Raw genomic sequence first — 25029 nt, 5'->3', positions numbered from 1 at the left:
GCTTCATTAACTACACTAAAGCTGTTGACTGCGTGAATCACAACAAAATATGGAAAATCCTCAAAGATACGGGATTAACAGATCATTTTACTTGTCTCCTGAGGAACCTGTATTTGGGCCTAGAAGCAAAAGTTAGAACCAAACATAGAACAACTGATTGTTTTAAGTTTAGAAAAGGAGTACAATAAAGCTGTATATTGTCACCTGATCCCAGCACTTCCTGGCAGATAGAGGGAGAAGAAATGGAAGCACGGTCAGTTTGTATATTCTTGGACTCAACTAAAGCCATTGGGAATAATTAAGATGACCAAGAGAGAAAAGAGGGCTAGAGACAAAGTCTTGAGAGATGCAGCTACATAGGAAATGTGGTACAAGCGTGATTCAGCAGAGACTAAGGACTGGTAAGGAAAGAGGAAAAGTAGAAGGTAGTGTCATGGAAACCAAGACCTGAAAATACCCGGAAAGGGAAGGGTACAGTGAACAACCATGTCAAATGTTGCAAAAAAGTCAGGGAGGATGAAGACCGAAAAAAGGTCACTGGAATTTAGCAATAACAAGATCATTTGTAACCTTGGGGAAAACAATATCTGTTGAGTGGCAGGGAATAGAAGCAGATTTAAAGGGAGTGAGGAATAGGAGCTAAGAAAGTGGAGGTAATAAGTGCAGAAAGGTTTTCTAGGACTTTAGCTGTAATGGGAATGATTGCTTGAGGCAAGTGAGATAGGGTCAAGCAAAGGTTCTTTAATGAAAGGGTATATCTGGGCATATTTGAAGACAAGGAAGGTGATAGTGGATGAGGAAAGGTTGAAAATTAGGAAGACCAGCAGGAAGACTAAAAGGATAAGCTCCTGGAGTAGATGGAGAGGAGTGGGATAATATTCATAAATAGAAAGGTTGGAATTGGAAAGAAGAAAGGGCACCTTACCCTACAAGACTATAGCAATAAAGAGGAAGGGAAGGGATGATATTGAAATGAGTCAAAGTATACATTTGGATAAGAGGGAGAACTCCAGATGAAATGGATGGATAGTCTCAATTTTTTTCAGCAAAGTATAAATCAAGGTCCTCTCCTGAGAGGGAAGAGGGATGTAGTGGGGTATATGCTTTGAGGAGAGAAGAGAAAGTTTGGAATAGCCACTGTTGGGATTATAACAGGTGACAGAAAGACTGCTATTCAGTAGTGAGGCCCTGGCTGAGATTGGATAACATAAATCTGTAGTGGTACCAGTCTGAAGAGTTAGAGGGATTTCAAGATGTGAAGGAGAGGAGATTAAAAATGACTAATCTTCTCAGCCAAAGAGAAGATCCAAGTATCTGCTGATGAGGTGAGGCATTGATTGGAATTAAGGGTATGAAGAGAGAAGAGAAGGTTTAGAATAAGTGCTGTAGGAGAGCAAGGAACTGGGAAGTCAAACCAAGTTGAAAAAACAGGACTGCCACTGATCAGTGAGGACCTAATTGAGGTTCAGCAGCACTAATTTGAAGTAAATGCAGTCAGCAAAGTTTTCTGACTTTTGTTTCAGCACTGGTTCACAACACAGGAACACAGAAGGCAGATGTGGTACGGGTAGGGAGGTTGAAAGAGAGGAAACATTGGAAGGACAAAGGGATGGGGGATTAAGGAATGGAAGACAGCATATTATTATAATGGCTAACTATAGGGCCCATATGGTGAAGGGAAGGTGGGAAATAGAGCTAGAAGAAGGGTGATAGAATGGGTAAACAGATAGGACAGATGAAGTTGGAGAACAAGAAGATAAGGTTCAGGAGTGAGGTCACCACTACCCTTCCAATCTGTCAGGTTGCAGAGTCATCCTTGACTCATCACTTTCCCTGACCTCATATGAGGAAAATTATATAATTTCCCAAATTTTCTTGATTCTTTAAAACTTTTTTAAAATTTATTTTTAACATTCATCAAAATTTTTTTCTAAGTTCCAGATTTTCTCCCTCCTTTTTACTCTCCCCCCCACCCATGGACAAGGCAAGCAATGTGAAATCATGCAAAACATATTTCCATATTAGCCATGTTGTAACCAAGAAGAAGAAATATAAAGAAAGTGTACTTAAATTTATACTCAGAGTTCATCAGTTCTCTCTCTATAGGTGGATAGCATTTTTTTACCCTTTGGATTTTGTCCTTTGGAATTGTCTTGGATCAATGTCTTGATCAGACAAGTTGACAATTGTTATAATATTGCTGTCACTGTGTATAATGTTCTCCTAGTTCTGTTCACTTGACTTTGCATTAGTTCATTTAAGTCTTACCAGGTTTTTCTGAAAGCATTCCACCTATCATTTCTTTTAAAAAAATAATTCCTAGCCAAGATTGCTGAGTGAGGAAGCAACTCACTGCAGCTCTCCCAGATTTTCCTTCTAAACTGAACTTAAAACTGCCTCTGGACTCTCTGAGGAGCAGGGAAGCATCACCAGCCTGGCAGGAGAAGTCTGTCTTACCTGGGTGGGAGGGAGGAGAAGTCCAGGAGCAACAGCAGCTTCTGGGCTCACAGCAGGGGCCTAAAGCAGACCTCTGAGCCTGCTGAACAGTATTGAAGCCCCACTTAAACAGGTCAACAACAGATTCCCACCCCCATGACCTCCCAGAAGAGAGACTATTTTCAGAGCAAACCAGCCCCAGGGATTCAGCAGATCACAATTAAATTACCATTCAAGGGCCTGCTACCAGAGTGAATGGTTCCTATAACAATCCAGCAGCAGGTTACCACCCCTGGGTCTGACAATCAAAGGAATCACTCCTCCAGGGCCAATTCTCTTTTTGTTTGTTTGTTTTGTTTTGTTTTTTGTTTTTAGTGAGGCAATTGGGGTTAAGTGACTTGCCCAGGGTCACATAGCTAGTAAGTGTTAAGTGTCTGAGTCGGGATTTGGACTCAGGTACTCCTGACTCCAGGGCTGGTGCTCTATCCACTGCGCCACCTAGCGGCCCCCAGGGCCAATTGTCAACTCAGTAAGAGACACACAAAAATGAGTAAAAAAAGAAATGAAAAAAGTTTGACTATTGACAGCTACTTCAATAATAGGAAATATCAAGAAACAAATATAGAGCAGGACAGTAACAAATTGACTACAAGTGAACCTTCAAAGAGAAGTACAAATTGGTCTCAGGCCCAAAATAAATTCTTGGTAGAGCTTAAAAAGAACTTTGAAAATCGAATTAGAGGGATTGAGAAAAGATTGGAAAACCATGAAAAAGAAATACAAAATAATAATAATACAATAAGGGGCAGCTAGGTGGTGCAGTGGATAAAGCACCAGCCCTGGATTCAGAAGGACCTGAGTTCAAATCTGGCCTCAGACACTTAACACTTACTAGTTGTGTGACCCTGTGCAAGTCACTTAACCCCAATTGGCTCACCTCCCCCCCCCAAAAAAAAAGAAAGAAAAAATATATGTAGATGGGGGTGTGATTATAAGGTGACATTGATGATTCAACACCATAGAAAACAAAATAAGGGGCTTAAAAGAAATTGCATGAAATAAGTAGGAGGGGAGAAACTGAATAGGGTGAACACATGTACATAAAGAGGCATAAAAAACTATTATAATAGAAGGGAAGAACATGGGCAAAGATTAAACCTTACTCTCATCAAAGTTGGCTCAAAGAGGGAATAACAAACACACTCAGTTTGATATAGAAATCTATCTTACCCTATAAGGAAGTTCAAAAAGGAATGGTAATAATAGAAGGGTGTGAGGTGGACTGATACAAGGGAGGGGATTTTGGGGAAGGCAGTGATCAAAAGTAAAACAATTGTGGGAAAGGAGACGGTGGGGTGCAGAGTGGAAAGGATAAACAGGTGAAAAATAGCCTGGAGAGAAATAAACAGTTGGTCATCATAACTATAATTGTGAATGGGATGAACTCACCCATTAAACAGAAGCAAATAGCAGAATGGATTAAAAACCAAAAGCCTACAATATGTTGTTTACAAGGAACACATTTAAAGCAGAGTGATATACACAGGGTAAATGTAAAGGGCTGGAACAAAATATATTATGCTCCAGCTGAAACAAAGAAAGCAAGGGTAGCAATTATGATTTCAGACAAAGCAAAAGCAAAAATAGATCTAGTTAAAAGAGATAAAGAAAGAAATTATATTTTGCTAAAAGTTACCATAGACAACAAAGTCATATCAATATGTAACATATATGCATCAAATGGTATAACATCTAAATTTTTGAAGAAGTTGAATGACTTACAGGAGTAAATGGATACTAAAACTATCCTAGTGGGTGACCTTAACATTCCCCTCTCAGAACTGGATAAATCTAACTGAAAAATAAAAAAGAAAAAAATTAAGGGAATGAATAAAATTCTTAAAAAATTAGATATGATAGATCTCCCGAGAAAATTACATGGGAATACAAAGGAATATACCTTCTTCTCAGCAGTACATGGGACTTACACAAAAATTGACCCTGTATTAGGGCATAAAAATCTAACAACCAGATGCAGAAAAGCAGAAATAATAAACACATCCTTTTCAGATCATAATGCAATAAAAATTACATTCAATAATGCAGAATTGAAAAGGAGATTAAAAACCAATTGGAAATTAAATAATCTGATCCCCCAAATAGGTGGGTCAAAGAACAAATCATAGAAACTATTGATTTCATTAAAGAAAATGCCAATGATGAAGCAACATATCAAAATTTATGGGATGCAGCAAAAGCAGTTCTTAGGGGAAAATTTATATCCCTAACCACTTACATCAACAAAACAGAGAAAAAGCAGATCAATGATTTGGGCATACAACTAAAAAAACCTAGAAAATGAACAAATTAAAAATCCCCAACTAAACACCAAATTGGAAATCCTGAAAATCAAAGGAGAGATTAACAAAATTGAAAGTAAGAAAACAATTGAATGAATAAATAAAGCTGGGGGGGGCAGCTAGATGGCGCAGTGGTTAAAGCACTGGCCCTGGATTCAGGAGTACCTGAGTTCAAAGACGGCCTCAGACACTTGACACTTACTAGCTGTGTGACCCTGGGCAAGTCACTTAACCCCCATTGCCCCGCGGAAAAAAAAATTAAAGCTAGAAGCTGGTTTTATGGAAAAAACAATAAAATAGATAAACCATAGATTAATTTGATCAGACAAAGAAAAGAAGAAAACCTAATTGCTACTATCAAAAATGAAAGGGATGAAATCACCACCAACGAAGAGGAAATTAAGACAATTATTAGGAATTATTTTGCCCAATTATATGCCAATAAATTTGACAATCTAAATGAAATGGATGAATGTCTACAAAATATAAATTATCCAGACTAGCAGAAGAAATAAAATATTTAAATAACCCAATTTTAGAAAAAGAAATTGATCAACTCATCAATGAACTTCCTAAGAAAAAATCTCCAGGACCAGATGGATTCACAAGTGAATTCTACCAAACATTTAAAGAACAATTAATCCCAATACTTTTATTTATGTTTTGTCGGGCAATGAGGGTTAAGTGACTTGCCCAGGGTCACACAGCTAGTAAGTGTCAAGTGTCCGAGGTTGGATTTGAACTCAGGTACTCCTGAATCCAGGGCCAGTGCTTTAACCACTGTGTCACCTAGCTTCCCCTAATCCCAATACTATATAAATTATTTGAAAAATTAAGTGAAGGAGTCCTATCAAACTCCTTTTTTGAAACAAATATGGTGCTAACACCCAAACCAGGAAAAACCAAAACAGAAAAAGAAAAATTATAGACCAATTTCACTAATGAATATTGATGCAAAAATTTTAAATAAAATACTAGCAAATAGATTACAGAAATATATCACAAAGATCATACACCATGACCAGGTGGGATTTATACCAGGAATGCAGGGCTGGGTCAATATTAGGGAAACTATCTGCATAAATGACCATATCAATAACAAAAGCAACAGAAATCATATGATTATCTCAATAGATGCAGAAAAGGCCTTTGACAGAACACAGCACCTATTACTGTTAAAAACACTAGAGAACCTAGGAATAAAAGGAGCTTACCTTAAAATGATAAGTACTATTTATCTAAGACCATTAGCAAGCATTATCTGTAATGTGGATAACATAAAAGCCTTTCCAATACAATCAGGGATGAAGCAAGGATGCCTATTATCACCTCTATTATTTAATATTGTATTAGAAATGTTGGCTGTAGCAATAAGAGAAGAAAAATAAAGGAATAGGTAATGAGGAAACAAAACTATCACTCTTTGCAGGTGATATGCTATATTTAGAAAATCCTAGAGAATCAACTAAAAACTACTTGAAATTATTAACAACTTTAGCAGAGTTGCAGGATACAAAATAAATCTACATAAATAATCAGCATTTTTATATATTACTAATAAAGTCCAGCAACAACAGATAGAAATTCCATTTAAAATAACTATGGCCAATATAAAATACTTGGGAGTCTACCTCCCAAGATAAACACAGCAACTATATGACCAGAACTACAAAACACTTTTTACAAAAATAAAATCAGATCTAAATAATTGGAAAAATATTAATTGATCATGGGTAGGCAGAGTCAATATAATAAAAATGACAATTCTACCAAAGTTAATTTATTTATTTAGTGCTATACCAATAAAACTATCAAAAAATATTTTATAGAGTTAGAAAAAATAGTAACACTGGCCCTGGAGTCAGGAGTACCTGAGTTCAAATCCGGCCTCAGACACTTAACACTTACTAGCTGTGTGACCCTAGGCAAGTCACTTAAACCCAATTGCCTCACTAAAAAAAAAAAAGAATTTTTGAAACAAAAATCTCTGATAAAGGCCTCATTTCTCAAATATATAAAGAACTGTGTCAAATGTTTAAAAATACAAGTCATTCCCCAATTAATAAATGGTTAAAGGATTTGAACAGGCAGTTTTCAGACAAAAAAATAAAAGTTATCAATAAAGATATGAAAAAATGCTCTATATCATTATTGATCAGAGAAATGCAAATTAAAACAACTCTTGGTTCAGAAAAACCTGGGAGGACTTAGATGAACTGATGCTGACTGAGAGGAGCAGAACAGAAGAACATTGTACACAGTAACAGCAACATCATGTGATGAACAATGGTGATAGACTTGGCTCTTTTTAGCAATGCAACGGTTCAAAGCAATTTCAAAGAACTTCATGATAGAAAATGTTCTCAACTTCCAGAAAAAAAAGAACTGTGGTTTATGAATGTGGTTTATGAACTATACTGTTTCTACTTTGGGGCTGTTTTTCCCCCTTCTTTTTTGAGGTTTCTCCCTTGTGCTCTGAGTCTTCTTTCACAATATGACTAATGCAAAAATATGTTTAATGTGATTGCACATATATAATCTATATTAGATTGCTTTCTCTCTTGGGGAGGAAGGAGGGAAGGGAGGGTGGGAGAAAAATTTGGAACTAAAAATCCTATGACAACAAATGTTGAAAATTATCCTTATATGTAACTGGAAAATAGTAAAATACTAAGAACCACTAAAAAAAGAAAAAAAAGGAAAAAAACAACTCTAAAATATCACCTTACACCTATTAGAATGGCAAATATAACAAGAAGGGAAAATATTGGTTGTTGGAGGAATTGTGGAAAAACTGGAACGCTAATCCACTGTTGGTGAAGTTGTGAAAAAATTCAACCATTCTGGTCAGAGCAGCTAGGTGGCACAGCAGATAAAGCACTGGCCCTGGATTCAGGAGGACCTGAGTCCAAATCCAGTCTTAGCCACTTGACACTTACTAGCTGTGTGATCCTGGGCAAGTCACTTAACCCTCATTGCCCCACCAAAAAAAAAAAAAAGATTCAACCATTCTGGAGAGCAATTTGGAACTATGCCCAAAAGGCTATAGAATCATGCATACCCTTTGTACAAATACATGTACATATATACATATACATATGTACAAACGTATACAGACATACATAATATATACAAGGTGTATATGTATACATATTATCTGACCAATTACATGTTAAAACAATTTTTAAACATTTGTTTCTTTTTAAGTTTTGAGTTCCAAATTCTAGCTCTCCCTTCCCTTCGCTCTCTGAGAAGGTAAGCAATCAGATATAGGTTATATATGTGCAATCATGTAAAACATTTCCATATTAGTAATTTTGTACAGGAAGATTCAAATAAAAGAAAAAGAATGAAAGTGAAAAATAGCATGCTTCAGTCTATATTCAAACAGTATCAGTTCTTTCTGTTGAAGTGGACAGTATGCTTCATCATTAGTCCTTTGGGATTGTCTTAGATTATTGTATTGCTGTGAAGAGCTAAATCTATCATAATTGATCATCATACAATATTGCTATTACTGTGTATAATGTTCTCCTTGTTCTGTTCAATTCACTTTGCATCAATTCATGTAAGTCTTTACAGGTTTTTCTGAAATCATCCTGCTTGTCATTTCTTATAGCACAGTAATATTCCATTACAATCATATGCCACAACTTGTTTAGTGATTCTCCAATTGATGGACATTCCTTTGATTTCTAATTCTTAGCCACCACAAATTTTTTGTACAAATAGGCCCTTTTCCCTTTTTATTTTGTCTTTGGGATATAGACCTACCTGCTTGTCATTTCTTATACTACAATAATATTCCATCATAATCATATTCCACAACTTGTTCAGGCATTCCCTAATTGGAAAAAATCTGAGTCTTGAATGATTCAATTGTATGTGAAGAGGCCAGTGAGACAATGAACTTGACCACAGAAATCTTTAATATTTTTGTGACCAGCCATTCATCTGCAAAAAACCCAAAGGGAAATATAATTGGGCTGAGCACTATAAATAAAGGTAAAGTGTCTCACTTAGGGCAGCTAGGTGGTGCAGTGGATAGAGCACTGGCCCTGGAGTCAGGAGGACCTGAGTTCAAATCTGGCCTCAGACACTTAACACTTACTAGCTGTGTGACCCTGGGCAAGTCACTTAACCCCAATTGCATCACTAAAAAAAAAAAGTGTCTCACTTAAGGAAGCCACCTCTGCCTCTAGAAAGATTTTCACATAAGGGAGGATGAACTTTTCTCATTTCTTGCTGGAGTGTTTTGCCAGCCCTAAGCTAAGTCATTGCTCTTGGTTTTTTTGTTTTTGTTTTTGTTTTTGCCATTGCTTTTGCTGAGAAGAACACTATGCTCTTCAAGGAGCCAATTTAGTTGAGAAGCAGAGCAACTCATTAATCATTAATGTCCTCCAGAGAAAGAAAGGGGCTTGCAGTTTAGGAATTGTGCATTATCTTGGCCATATATATTCTCAGATCTGTGGCTCTGCCATTGTACTTTAGAATCATGCCCACTCTTCCTCCAAGGATTCTGTGCATATTTGTGGATGAATGCACCCTACATTTTTGGGGAAATGTTTTGTAACTACTGTTCTTAATATATCATAGTTTCCTCTAGAACTCTGAGAGTGGTAGTATTAGCCTGTTAGTGCCTATATGTGTTGGGGAAGTAAGTTCAGAAGAGGACACTACACATGGAAAAATATTCAGTTTAGTATTTAAAGCCCATCATAATCTGGATCCAACCTATCTTTCAAGAGTTATTTCACATTATTACCCTCTACCTACTTTATGTTATAGTCAAACTATGTTGCTCAGTATTCCATCTCTTCATTCTATCCTTGTGTATAGATTATGCCTCTTTTCCCCCCTCTTCCCCCTTCCCGCTACCATGCCCAGGAGTGTATACTCACTTCTGCTTTTTAGAATCTTTAGTTTCCTTCAAAGCTCACGTCCTACAAAAGCCTTTTTCTGATTCCCTAGTTTTTAGTGCTATCTTCCTCCTAAAACGATCTTGCATTTCTGTTTCTGTTAACATATTGTATCCCCCTAGAGAAATCAGAAGCTTCTTGAGGGCAGGGGCTGTTTTTCATTTTTGTCTTTGTATCCCTAGCAACTTAAACAGGAGGCCTGAGGAAAATACTACTAGAAAATAATTTACTTCATAAACTATAGTTGACTGAGTTCTTGAGAGATTAAACAACTTGTCTAAAGTGAGGCAGCCCGTATGTGTCATAGGTAAGACTCATACTCAATTGTTGCTGACTCCCAGGCCAGCTCACTATCCACTATAGATAGGGAATCTCTGAGTTTTGATTCTTGAAGATCATGTTGAAACATGTAGTTGGAGAAATGATATTTAAGTATAAAGTCTAAGATAAAAGCAGCCTGTGGATGGCTCAAGTAAAGTAGAGATGGAGAACATAGGAATTGAGGCTGAGGAGCTGTCATGTGTATGAAGGGCCATCACTGAGAAGACTGAAGTCATTAAGGAGCATTGCAAGAGTAGCAGTAGAAATGAAAGACTTGTAAGTCAGAGGCTGAAGTCACTGGTAAAGGTAGATGAGAATCTTGAAGTTTAATAAATGGTGGTTCTAGGGTATACTTCAAAGGAATGCTGGTTAACTGATAAAGGGTCAAGCAGTGGTAGTGGGCTGAAAAGAGTTTACAAGCTCCTCCTCCTGGATTTATGGTATGTATGTATGTGTATATGTCATACTGTGTGCACCCAAACATATGCACATGCACATGTATACACATACATATATATGGTATATACATGTGGTATATATGGTATGCCAACCTGAAAATTAATAAAACAATCAATTTAACAGAATCAAGGTCTTTAATTGGGGCAGAGGGGTTGTAACTTGGAATACCACCATAGCAGGTGCTAGGAGTACCCCAGATGGGAACTGGGGACAGGGAAGAGATTGCCTTTGGGAAGAGCAAGTTTCTCACAGGTAGGTTCTTTTGCATAATAAGCTAAAGTTCTGGAAGAAAGCTTGGGAACCTCAGAAGGGGAGAGTTTGGGAGATCTACAAAAAAATCAGAGGCTGGAATTGACAAAGTCCAGTCAATCCCAGGCAATTCATTGGCCTGGGAACAAAACTAGATGTCAGTCAGTTCTCAGTCAATTGTGTTTGTCAGGTATATAGACACACACACATACATATATGTTTATGTATATGTGTATAAAGAAAACGTACCACATGCCATATATACACATATGTATGTACTACACACATACACAACATATACACATATATGTATGTACATACACACATACATACATACATACATACTACCCTCCTCTAAATACTGATCACTCCTTTAAAATTAATAAGAGGAATTAGAGAAGGATAGTGAGCTCTTTTCTGGGGGAAAACCTATTTTCTGTTTGCAACCAGAGATAGTAGAGGAGAGCTTGAGCAAGAAGGAGAATTTGTTTACAACAGAGACAGCGCTCCAGAGAGCAGAAGAGGCTAGGATTAATAAGGCTGAACTACGAGAAAGAGGCAGTGTAAGAGAAGGAACTTGCTTAGGCCTGTTGATAGCAACTAAAGTTTAGTTGGTTGGCAGTTAAACTATAGGAATTAGCTAACCTTAGGGCAAACTTGTAAATTAATTCGGCTAGTATCTTTATGGTCTTGCACTTAATTAAGCACTTACAACGTGCCAAGCTCGGTGCTGGACAAAACCCCGAAATTCCGGTACCTCAAGGACATAAGGGGGTGGGGGAGGGGAGTGGATACCCAAATTGCACTTAAATGCCCTTTTCCCCAGACTATTTCTCACCTTTGTGTTATCTATAGGATCCCTATATTATCTGTGTCCTAAACAAATGTGTATCCCGTTGCTCGGGGGGTCCGGGGATGGGGAGGGACAGAAGAGGCTGGGGCCACAATCGACTGGGCAGCTCCTGGAGTACTGCAGACAGTCCTCAGTGGCTAGGGAGGTCGGTGAGGAGAGGGTGGCTAACTTTGTTTCCCTTATGTTTCACGGACCTAACCGCTAACTGTGGGTGGGCAGGAGCCCCGCAGTCAAAAGTAGGGCGGAGTCTGGGCAGAAAACGAAACTGAGAATGAATTACCCTGAGACGTTGGGAGGGCTGGCTGCTTTGCGCCTGGAGCGGAGCTGTAGGTGAGTTGCGGAGAGCTCTGCTTGGTCCGGGGGGCCGGGGGGAGATTCTGGGCTCAAGGGGTTCGTTGTCCAAATGAGATAGAGAGTGTGGGACAGTGGTCGGAAGCTCTGTAGCGTGTTCGTGCGTGTGTGAAGTGTGTGTGGGGGTGGGGGTAGGGTGAAGTGGAGGTGAGTCTGACAACTCTGAGCGGGTTGCAGATTCCCTTTGGACTAGGTGGCCCAGAGCCCCTGGTGGCTCGGAAAAAGGAAGCCCTTGGAGGCTGTGGATTCCCTGAGCCTGCCTCCAGCAAAAGTGCAGGGGCGCGTGCTGGCACACTGGGAGATGACGCAGTGTCAGGAGCGCGGGACAATCACGGTCCTGCCACTTAGTGACTAATAGTGACTTTCGTAAGTCACTTTGCTTCTCTGGGCCTCAGTTTTCCCATCTTTAAAATGGGATTTGGACTAGCCAAAGTAGAGTTCTCTTCAGCTCTAGTCTCTGATCTTCTAATCAGTGATGACACCTGCCGTATGGATGCTCAGCTATTCCTGGAAGGAATGAGGATTGAGGAAGGAAACGAAACTTTGAAATAAAGAGAAGAGAAGAGGTATAGAGCTCTTAAAGGCCCATTGATGGTGAAGGGTGGTGAAGAGGGAACAGAGAGAATTAAAATACAGGAAAATCCCCAAACCTCACTTTTGTGTGTTTAATGGAGACACAGATGAATGAACACTGAAGGGGCTCAAATCAGGATTTGATTTGAGAAGAAAGAAGAGAAATAGAGAAACTAGAGTGATTCATAAACTAGATTATCAATTATCTATAATCAGGAATTTATAGTAAGCAAGGGTGGAAAGACTGAAAATTAGGGGTCCAACTACTTAGACTTTGTTCACTGCTGGCAAGTCTACCTGATTTAAATTCTTGTCGGATGCTTTAAGTAAAGTGTGAATAAACAGATTTTCAGTAGGCTTCACTCCAGTTTTTTAGTTTTATGTTTTGGGGTTTGTTTTTTTGGGCGGGGCAATGGGGGTTAAGTGACTTGCCCAGGGTCACACATCTAGTGTCAAGTGTCTGAGGCCGAATTTGAATTCAGGTCCTCCTGAATCCAGGGGTGGTGCTTTATCCACTGGACCACCTAGCTGCCCCATCAGTTTTTTAGTTTTAGAGAGCTAGGGACCACCCCTTATCCATCTATAGGTTTGTGATTGAATTTAACAGGCATTTATTAAGTACATAGTACTTTACTAAGCACTTAGCACTGTGCTGTTTATCCCTCTCACTGTCGAAAACTATATTATCTTGGACAAATTATAATGTCTCTCTGAATCTCCTATTTCTTATTTTTAGACTGGTTAGATAATTTTTCCTATAAAATATTTGGCCTGGTTGGATTTTACTTATATTTGGCCCAACTTCTTTACTGTGAAGTTCCTTATACAATTGAAATATTAGGTTCTGACAACTGTATAAAGAAAAGTATGATCTGATTTCTTCTATTAAATATTTCACTTGTTAATATCACTTTTTGGCAAAGGAGAAATATGAACTAATCATCACTTGTTAATTGATTCCTGTGTGGCAGGCATTATACTAAGCATTTTGTATACAAAGAAAGGCAAAAACAGTCCTTGTCCAGGAGTAGCTTACATTCTGACAAGGAGCCACTATGTAAATAAATATACACATTCAATATAAATCCAAAAAGAAGATGGAAGGTTCTATCAGCCTAGAATAGATTAATATTGAAAGGTATTTCCTGGAAAGTTCAGGAAGTTTCATTGATTGAGTTTCTATATTCATACAGAATATAGTTGGAGGATTTCTGAACCTGTAAGTACTTTTGCAAACATTTGATTCCCCCCTTCCCCAAACATCACTATATTAATTTCTTTAGAAGTATCAGAGAGGCACAGTGGATAGAGTGCTTGACCTGGAGTTAGGCAGACCTAAGTTTAAATCTGACCTTAGACACTACTACCTATTTGACCCTGGACAAGTCACTTAACCTCTGTCTGACTCAGTTTCCTCATCTGTAAAATGGGGTTAGTAATAGTCTCCACCTCCTAGGCTTTTTGTGAGGGTAAAATGAGAAAACATTTGTAAAGTGCTTTACAAACCTTAAAATTCCATGTAGGATGCAAGCTATTGCTATTATTAGAAATATATATGTGTATATATATATATATATATATATATATATATATATATATATATAGAGGGGCAATGGGGGTTAAGTGACTTGCCCAGGGTCACACAACTAGTAAGTGTCAAATGTCTGAGGCTGCATTTGAACTCAGGTCCTCCTGAATCCAGGGCTGATGCTTTATCCACTGCACCACCTAGCTGTCCCTAGAAATATATTTTTTACTAGACTCCAAGATTTCATATTCGGAAGGAGCTTAAAGAAACCAAACCCTTTCCCAAAACCAAGCAACCTAATTGCCCAGTTAAGGACCCCTCCTGCACCCTCTTTTTCTCTCTCAGCCTCTTAATCCCACAAAGATAGATGTCTTCATTCCAGTTACTTTTCAGTAGGATCCACTTTACTGAGAAAGGATGGCTCTTCTGTGCTATAAGGAGACTCTCTTTACACCTTTATACCTGTCACACATCAGTAAATGTTATTTATGGACATTGTGGTAAATTAATTTCCAAAATCAGGCTGTAGTGTAAAGATGATTAAACCTGGAGCCTGAAGACTTGAATTCCAGTCTCTACCCTGCTATTTATTAGCTGTGCAATTTTGGGCAAGGCATTTTGTCTTTATGAGTGTTTTTCCTCATCTATTAAATAGGACCTTGGATTAATCATAGGAGCATAGATCCAGAGTTGGAATGGACCTTAAAGGCCAGCAAGTCCTCTGATTTTACAGATGAAGAAACTGAGATACAGAGAGGTTAAAAGATTGTCCAGGATCAATCAATTCATATTTGTTAGTCATTAGATATCATACCAGGAGAATGACATAAAGTTTGATATAAATATGAGATATTAATTTTGACCTGTAAGGTCCAAGGTCCAGAAGAAGGAAAGCTAAATTAAAATTTCTTCCTCACAACAACCCTATGAAGTAGGTGGGGCACAAGTGACATCATTCTCAGGAACTGAGGAACTAGCTGAGGCTGAGAGAGGTGACTTTTGCCTGAGGTCACAGAACTTCTAAATTATATGAAGTGTAGCAGCTGCTGTAGTGGAAGGAATCCTGGTATGGCAGTCCCTCTTAAGGAAAGCCCTTCAGAAAAAGATTTGATCTCTTGCTTTTACAAGGCATTGGTGGATTACTGTGTTTTCTGAAATCCAGAATGACTTAAACGGATTGGAACACTGTAGTTTCATATTTTTTTCTGAAAGGATTATTATGATTAACAACAATATATAATCAATAATAATACATAAAGTCAGAGGGGTATAATAATAAATAGGGAGCTAACCTCAGAGTTAGGAAAGCCTGAGTTTAGGAAAGTCTGAGTTCAAGACTTGGCTTTATGATCCTGGTGTTTCAAGTGAACTTTAACAAAAAGGTAAAACAAGGCATGTTTCTCCAAGCAAGATAACAGTTTATTAACAGAGCTCTGTACTTATTAATAAAGGCATCAATGGCTACCTCAGTTTCCAGCCAAAGACTAAGAATTAGAGATACAACTCCTTTTAATAAGTATAAAACAAAAAATTAGCATATAACAAAGAACTGCACAGAGTAGGTAAGGAGATCATACTATTGGTTATGATATTGGCAGCATCATGAGGGTATGGATCATGATTGGTTACATTAAGGAAATTGGGCATACACAACATGTAGGATCAGTCTTAGTGGGTTGCCCAGCTGCATCTTGTGGTCATTGATAGCGAACCAGGGACGTCAATTCACTGGTGCTTTTTTAATTGGCAACGATGAGGCTAAAGATGGGACAAGGTGCTGATCTGCATTGATAGAGAGAATTTCCTGATTGTGAGTTCCCTACTTCGATAACATTCTTATTCTAGTACAAAAGAAATTAAAAACTAAACATTTACACCAAGTATTGAGGTTTACAAAGTGTCTTTCTCATAACTGTGTTGGGTAAATTATTCTGTTAATGTGTCAGTGAGGTAGCCCACTGGATAGTGTGCTGGACCTAGAGTCAGAAAGACCTGAGTTCAAAGCCAGTCTTCAACTACCTGACTAGCTGTATGACCCTGGGTAAGTCACTTAACCTCTGCCCATCTCAATTTAATCATCTGTAAAAGGGGGATATTAATAGCATCTACCTCCTTGGGCTGTTGTGGGGATCAAATGAGATAGTATCTGTAAAGAGTTTAACACAGTGCTTAGTATATAGCAGTGCATAATAAAAATGCTTATGGAGAAACTGAGGCAGAGAGAGATTAAATGACTTAATCTGAAGTCACACCACTAGTCAGTGAGCTGATGTCAGAGCCAAGACTCAAACTCAGGGCTCCTGATTCTGAATTCACAGGTATCTGGGAAGGAAAGGAGTATTTTAGAAATCTGTTATTTGTCACTTAGGTTTGAGCTCACTTACCATTGGGGATTGAATCACTTACCAGTGAGGAGATTTATTAAAAGGTATCATGTCACAGTGGATAGAAAGCCAGCCTTGGAGTCAGGTGGGTTCAATATACTTGAATACAAGTGTTAACACTTCTTTCGTGTGACACCCTTAATTTTTCATTCTTTAGTCAACTCCTGGGGTTCGTGAACTTTTTTTAAATTGGACAACTATATTTCAATATAATTGGTTTCTATGCTATGTGATATTTTATGCATTTAAAGACATTATTCTCAGAGAAAGTCCATAGGCTTCACCCAGACTGCCAGAGGGGTCCATGACACAGAAAAAGGTTAACAACCCCTGCTCTGAGACTGTAATTGAACAATAGCTGCTGGTTTGCATTGGTAGAGGGAGTTTCTTCACTGGGTTGTACCCTAAACAATTATTTTTTTTTGCTGGTCAATGGGGGGTAAGTGACTTGTCCAGGGTGGCAGAGCTAGTAAGTATCAAGTGTCTGAGGCTGGATTTGAACTCAGGTCCTCCTGAATCCAGGGCCGGTGCTTCATCCACCCTAAACAGATTAAGTTACAGTTCCAGACTAAAAAAAAGAAAGAAAATATGTCTATTGACCCATTTTCATGAGTAGAAGCACATAATTGATTTTGGAATCAGGAGATCTGGGTTTGAATCCTGGCTTTGACATCATCGTCCAACAGCAAGTCACAAGTCACAACCTCTCTGGGCCTCAGTTCTTTATGCCTGAAGCTAAGGAGGGAGGATGAAACTAAATGACTTCTAAGGTCCCTTTCAATTCAAAATAATACAGTTTTACATGCACTTTGTTCTAGTTTTCCTTTCCTACATTCAACAGACTTCATTGTAAGACAGTTTATTACAGAAACTGAGTTAAGAAATTAAAAGAAGTATATACTCCTATGGGTGATCTTAGTGAATTTAAAAAATCTGAGAGACTTAAGGAAATAAATCTTTCTCCAACCTGTAGATGAAAAGTTGAACTTTCATAAATCCATGTACACATTTGAAGCAATGTAGTAAATTATCTATAGTACTATACTTGGAGTCAACAATGGTTCAGATCTGCCTCCTGGCAGTTGCTAGGTATGTGACCATGGGCAAATCATTTAACCTCTTTGACTCAGCATCTTCCTCTATAAAATGAGGGAGCTGGACTAAATGACATTTGAGGTTTCTTTCAGATCTTCTGCTATTATCTTACTAAGTTTTCCATAGAACTAGGAGAATTTATGCCAGAGGAATGGTGGAGAGTTTTCCTTTTGCTTCCCTCCCAGCTTCAGAAGTTGATTGAGAAAATCTGGCTGAATGTTTGTTCTCTGTGGATATTCTTTCTTTCAGACCACGTTTCTGTTTTAAGCACACGAGAAAGAATGGCTAACAATCAGCCACGCATGTACTCTGCAGAACTCAATAGTTATTGCCTGAGGAAAAACTTACAGGTGACCTATGTAATAATTTCAAAGACTGGACCCCCTCATAACTTGGAGTAAGTTATTTTAAATTATCATCTCACTATGAAATTGAAAAGATTATGATTTTTATTAATAAAACTTCTGAAATATTTATATTTACATTTTAAAAAATTAATAAAGTATTTTATTTTTTCCCCGCTACATGTAAAGATAGTTTTCAACTTTTGTTTATACAGGCTTTCCAATTTCAGATTTTTCTCCACCCCTAGACAGCAGGTAATCTGATATAGGTTATATATATATATATATACATACACACACATATACATATATATATACACATAATAACATTAATCCTATTTCTGCATTAGTCATGTTATAAGAGAAAAATCAGAGCAATGAGGAAAAACCTCAAAATAGAAAAAACAACAGCACCAAAACCAAAAGAAATAGTATGGTTCATTCAGCATCTATACTCCACAATTCTTTTTTTTTTTTTCTTGGATTTGGAGATCCTCTTCTATCATGAGTTCCCTGGAACTCTTCTGTACCATTGCATTGGTGAGAAGAATATAGTCCATCACAGTAGATCAACACTCAATGTTGATGATACTGTAGTATTTACATTTTTAAAAGGATGATGTTTTCAGATCATGGGCTCTGTCTGGGGCTCCCAGCTGCCTTATTTCTACCACCATCTTTCCATTCACCTGGGTTCATAACCTTGGAATCATCCTCAACTCTTCTCTCTTCTTCACTCCCCCCCCCCCATTATATCTAATCATTTCTCAGGCCATGTCAATTCTTTCTCCACATCTCTCATGTCCATCTCTTGCTCTCTTTTCAAGGGCCACCATGCTAATTAAGGCCCTTATTCCCCAACATCTGAGCTACTGTGATAGCCATCTAATTGGTCTTCCCTGTCTTCAGTCTCTCTCCTTTCCAATCCTCCTTTATATAGCTATAAAACTGATATTGCTAAGAAGCTAATCATATCACTGAACTGTTTAAGAAGCTTTGGTTGTTCTTTATTGTTCATAGATAATGAGAATGAGAGGTAGCATGGCATAGTGGATAAATAGCTAGACTTGGAGTCAAGAGGACCTGGGTTCAAATTCCACCTCATATATGTACTGGCATGATCCAGGGAAGTAACTTAGTTTTTCAATGATCCAGATAAATTTTTAAGGCAATAAATTGTAAGGTGTTCCATACTCCAGTGAAATCAAAGGTCTGGCTTAAAAAAAAAAAAGACCATAGAAAATAGGAGAGATGTTGGAGGACTAAAGAAAGGAAAATATTACCCCAATTTTCAAAAAAGGGAAGAGAATGGAGTATTTCCCACTATAAGTCAATGAGTTTTATTCTAATTCCTGGCATAGTTCTAGAAAGCATTAAAGGAATTGTTTGTGAATATTTAGAAATGAAAGCAGCGATTGTTAAGAACTAGCATAGCTTCATCAAGAATAAGTCATGTCAGACTAATGTTGTTTCTGTTTTTGACAGTTATTAACCTGGTAGGTCAGGGGAAAGTTGTAGACAGTAGAAATCCTCCTTTGTGCTAGCTTTGGGGTACTTGGTGAGGGTCCCTGCTATGCTGCCCAGACCACTCACCTGCCTAGGGAGCTGTTAGTTTGCAGGTGGGTGGAACCTCACTGGTGGATTGCCCCAGGCTCAAAGCCCTGATTCAGGCCCCCTGCTGTGAGCCTAGTAGCTGCTGCTGCTCCTGGACCTCACTTCCCTCCCACCCAGGTAAGACAGACCTTTCCTGACAGACTGGTAGGCTGTTTCCCTATTCCAAAGATGCTTCAGAGGCAGTTTTATGTCAGTTTGGAGGCGAAATCTGGGAAAACTTCAGTGGGTTGCTTCCTTACTTGGCCATCTTGGCTCAGGAAATTCTGGAAACCCTCCTTTGTAACAGACATGTGTAGTTAAGCAAAAGAAATCAACAAATTGGATAAATCTTAACATTCACATCTCATTCTGCATCTCTAGTCTATCACCTCTCTACGGAGAGGTAGAAGGTATATTCCATCACTGCTTTGATTAGAATTTTGAAGTCTTGTCAAGTTGTTTTCTTTTACATTATTGTGGTCATTATATAAATTGTTCTAGTTCTGCTCAATTCACTGTATATCAGTTCATACAAGTCTTCCTGTGTTTTTTGAAGTTGTCCTATTTGTCATCTCTTATGGTATGATAATATTCCATTACATTCATATATTGTGATTTGTTCAACCTTCCCATGTTGATGTGCACCCATTTTAATTTCTAGTTTTTTGCTACAACAAAAAAGACTGCTATAAATCTTCTTGTATGTATGAGTCCTTTTTCTCTGTTCTTCATCCCCTTGCATGTATGAGAAAAATCCTTTGAGAAAAATCTCTAATGCTATATTTGTAGACAAAGTAGAGAGATGACAAAAATCAGATGCATTAATAATTGGATGAATGATCAACCCCCCAGAGTAGATTTTGATGGGCCAATGTTAATATAGAAGGGTCTCAGGTGGGATGCCCCAGGTATCTGTCTTTGGCACCGCAAATTAGGACATTTTATCAATGATATGGACAAAGGCAGAAATGCCATGCTTTTAAAATTTGCAGATGACACAAAGCTGAAATATATTTTTAACAGAGACAACAGAGTTTAAAGAAATTTCCAAAAGATTAGAAGAATAGGAGGAATCTATTAAGATTCCCACCTTTGATCAATGATAGCCATGCCTGTCTATCATCAACCACTTTCCTATAAGTTAATCTTATAAGATCTTTAACATAATCATTATTACAGTAGGGTACACTAAAACAATTTTTTTTCCAGTGGAAGTTAAAAAAAGGTTTTAATACAGTAACAGTTAAAAAGGAATAATAAGAACGATTAATCATAGCACAAGCCATAGTAAAAATATTACAAGAACTAAATTCAGAGAGGAAATGTACATGTTTCAGCATAGATACATGTGAAGTAAAAAACAAAAGTAATATAATAATGATCAACATTAACTATCATCAAGTCACCTAGTATCCCAGTAACCCTCTCTCAGTGTCTATTTAATCAGCACATTTCATCTTGGATCCCAGATATTCCTTTTAGCTGTCTGGCCTGGGATCAGTTCTCTTTCTTAGGGCAGCTCTGAAGAAGTCTCCTGTTCAGTAGATTTGCTTCTCTTATTCTATGTCATTTGTAGATTCTTAGATGTTCCTGCTAAAATCTTTTACAGAATAAATCTCAATACACTTTAATACAGTTTCTTAGATTCTACTTCTCCAGAAACCAGTTCGTGTGATAAAAACAAGCTGAAATCTTGTGGTTCTGATCGTATTAACAATAGAGCTATAAGACAAATATCAAATTAGGAACTCATAGCTCACTTGAAACTTCAGAGAATTTCAGTTCTTAAATACCTCTTGCTCTTTCCATCTTTTTCTAAACTCCATACCTCATATAAACATAGCGAACAATAGGCTGAAGAGTCTTGTAAAAGCCTTTGAAAATTTGACTTGTAAAAAGAGTCCTTCTCTTAAAGATTTACCAAAGAAGACATGTAAGCTAGAGTTGAGTACTTTTCTAAATTAGTGTTGACTCCATTATCATTTAATTTTGTGAAAATTTAAAATATGAGACAGTTTCTGGGTAATTTAATTATTTTATTAATAGGTCAGTAGGTTATTAATAAAGGGATGGTCAATGTATATCTCTCTCAGAGCAAAGACCCCCTATATTGAAATGAAGTCTTGGGATACTGACTTAGATCATTCAAATTTTGGTCAAAAAGATGTAGGAGAAAGAATGTAGACCCCACCCAAGCTTATCTGAGCACAATAGTTTCTACCTAGGTATGGTCTAAGGCAAGCTTTGATTTTTTTAACAGGTATTTGAATTTCTCAAATATATCAACATGGTGTTTGCTAACTTATGTCACAGAAAGTTGTGAGAAATAATTATTAATAATTATTATTTTGGGAAGATTCAGTGCTCCCACCACCACCACCCTGAAGGAATTAGACATCAGTTGTTCAGGATTGCAACAACAGGATTCATCATAAAAATCACAGCTTAGCTTGCCCTGGATACAGAGATTTTTTATGAATGGAAGAACCAGGGACATGATCATAATAGCAATACTAGTACTCCAGGCCTAATCCAAGAGCACAGAATGACTCAACACATTGTATACTGGGATAAAGCATCCTTATTCCTGTTTGATTTTAGGTAAGAAGCACAGTTAACAGTCATCATGCAGCAAAAATTCCACCTCATTATAGCCAGAATCAGGGTTAACCTGGTGGGAAGTACTCCTATTTAAAAGGAAGTAACATAGAGGGTAACTGAGTCAAAAGGATGCCAACATCGTCCCAGAGATCAATATCCACCTGTAGTAATCCAGGATCACTCCCTTGTGGCATTTTCCTCAGATGGTAGACTACTGACTTCAGACAATCATATTTGAAATAAAAACTTAGAATAATATTAGATTATAGTTCTATGAAGATTTTACCTCATATAGTAAATTTCACTAATTATGCATTGGGCTGGATGTAGTTTTTAACAAATTACTCTCATGTTGTTACAATAAAACTATTTGGCAAACAAAAATTTATCAGGCCTTCTAAAAAACCACACAAAAATTTTATTTAATGCTTATTTCTTCTACTAGTTCCCTTTCTTAAATATAGCTTAAAACTTGCCTTGATGTAAAAGGCAGTTATTAGAATTTAACAAAGCAAATATATCATGGAAAATCATATGGATAATGAATATATAGTAGTTTACTCAAAAAGAAGCTCTCAGAATACACTGGCCACTCCTAAGTTATATTAACCCCTAAGACAAAATAAAATCTTTAAATTGGGATCTTTACAAACCACTCCAAGTTTAACTTCACACTTATCATAACAGCAAATCATCACATAAAACATTTCTATACTATAAGTACACTCTCAAAATCCCCCCCCACTTCCTCCCCTTATTCATATTCAGTAGGAGTGTTTGTAATGAAAGAGTGGGATCCTGTTTCCTAAATAAATTAGTACACAAATTCTTTCTCAGGGCTGATAAAGTTTTTAGGACCTTGCTTAAGAACCTTGTCAATTTTTACAAGGTGTTTCTCTCTCACCCTCCCTGTTCCCCCTCCCCTCAAAGTAAGCAATTATTATCCATTCTACCCCTTTAAAATATGCCTAATTAAATGTTTTATATATTTTACCTAATAGCAATAGCCTCAAATAACTTAATCAATAATTTCACAGTACCCAAATTGAAAGGAGGTAATATTGTCCAGTGACACAATTTACCATCCTTTATTTTTATTTTTTAAATTTATTTTTAATTTTTATTTATTTATTTGTTTTGCGGGGCAATGAGGGTTAAGTGACTTGCCCAGGGTCACACAGCTAGTAAGTCAAGTATCTGAGGCCGGATTTGAACTCAGGTCCTCCTGAATCCAGGGCCAGTGCTTTATCTATTGCAACACCTAGCTGCCCCCTTTACCATCCTTTTAACTACATTTCTTATACAATGGTTTCCCAGAATTTATAAGACAAGAAAATTTAGAAACATGATAATATTCACAATATCATGACTTGAAAACATGAAACAAAAGTCAGTATGTCAGATGATATCAAGTTAGTCAAATGTACTTCCAAATTGCCTTTATACAGCAAAATCTTACCACAAGTGGTTTCATTATCTTTTTGAAATGTTGTAAATTCTGATCTTCCCCATGCCTAATCTCCAAGAGATAAACTCTTACTCAAATGTAACTTAAAAAACACATGCCAATCTGAATTTATTTATTTTTTAATATCTACTCCTTGAGATTACCTACAGTTTCTCATGTGGTTCAGAGAGTTAAATGCTGACTATGTATTAATTTAGATTCTGATTTTTCTGAGTGTCTTTAAGTCACTTCAAGTCTGTATGTAATGTCTCCTCAGCTGGTTTGTGAGTTCCCTGAGGTCAGGAACCATCTTTTCTTTTTCTTTTATATTCTCAACTGTTTAAAGTTTGTTGTTCTGACCATGATGAACCTTTGGTAAATGTTGGATGAAAAGCTGAGTATTGCAGGGTATAGCCTGGGCCAAAAAACCAAAACTAAACCAATCATCCCCCCCCAAAAAAACCAAAACAGAGCTTACATTTCTGGATGAAAAATATCCATGCCAGCATTTCTAGCTCTTTAATCTATACAAGGGGGTATTTTTTGTATCATGGATTCCTTTGGCAAGCTGATGGAGCCTTTGGACCTCTTCAGGAAAAAAAAAATTAAATCCATAAAATAAAATACAGATGAAATCCATTAAAAAACACAGAAGACTGCAAAGGAAATCAATCATATTGAAATACATTTATCAAAAAAAATTTTTTAAGAGTTCATCAACGCTAGGTGAAGGACTCCTGATCTTTACGCTGAGCAAGATTACCCACCTTACCTTGGGTAAGGAGGAGCCAGAAGTTGGACTGATAACTTCCACAGGATCATGGAGAAAAGTACATTTTATCTCCATAGATATTGAGGATACTTGCACTAATTAGAGAGGCTAGGCACACTGTGTTAAAATCTACTGATTTCATCATTCTTTTGATGACTTGAATGATGTAGAATAATAACAAAGTCATGTAGCTCTTTATGATTTGGAGTATTTTCCTCATAATAGGTGTACCATATAAACATTATTATCCTCATTTTAAAGAAACCAAGTCTCAGAAGTTACAAATGATCTTTTTTCTTTTTGAGGCAATTGGGGTTAAGTGACTTGCTCAGGGTCACACGGCTAGTAAGTGTCAAGTGTCTGATGCCAGATTTGAACTCGGGTCTTCCTGAATCCAGGGCCAGTGCTCTATCCACTGCGCCACCTAGCTGCCCCACAAATGATTATTTTTTTAAAAAATTCTAGCTCTGGTGAACTGATCCAACCATTCTGGAGAGCAATTTGGAATTATGCCCAAAGGGCAATAAAGCTGTGCATACCCTTTGACCCAGCAATACCACTTTTGGGTCTTTTTCCCAAAGAAATCATGGAAAGGGGAAAGGGACCCACATGTACAAAAATATTTATAGCTGCTCTTTACGTGGTGGCAAGGAATTGGAAGTTGGGGGGGTGCCCATCCATTGGGGAATGGCTGGACAAGTTGTGGTATATGAAAACAATGGAATACTATTGTGCTGTAAGGAA

General features: G+C 37.4%; 1 protein-coding gene across 1 annotated transcript in view; it reads left to right on the top strand.

Moving 5' to 3' along the window:
- The first annotated feature begins 17804 nt into the window (after nt 1-17804).
- Nucleotides 17805-25029, top strand: part of EIF2AK2 (eukaryotic translation initiation factor 2 alpha kinase 2) — an 81401-nt gene continuing 74176 nt past the window's right edge. The window contains 1 exon segment of the mRNA XM_043986521.1: nt 17805-17925. Coding sequence (XP_043842456.1) covers nt 17810-17925 — 116 coding nt within the window. The 5' untranslated portion in view covers nt 17805-17809.

Source organism: Dromiciops gliroides, chromosome 2 (genome assembly GCF_019393635.1).
Source record: "Dromiciops gliroides isolate mDroGli1 chromosome 2, mDroGli1.pri, whole genome shotgun sequence".
Taxonomy (NCBI): Eukaryota; Metazoa; Chordata; class Mammalia; order Microbiotheria; family Microbiotheriidae; genus Dromiciops; species Dromiciops gliroides.
Note: the sequence above shows the minus strand (reverse complement) of the source record. Positions and strands in the feature narration are given on the sequence as shown.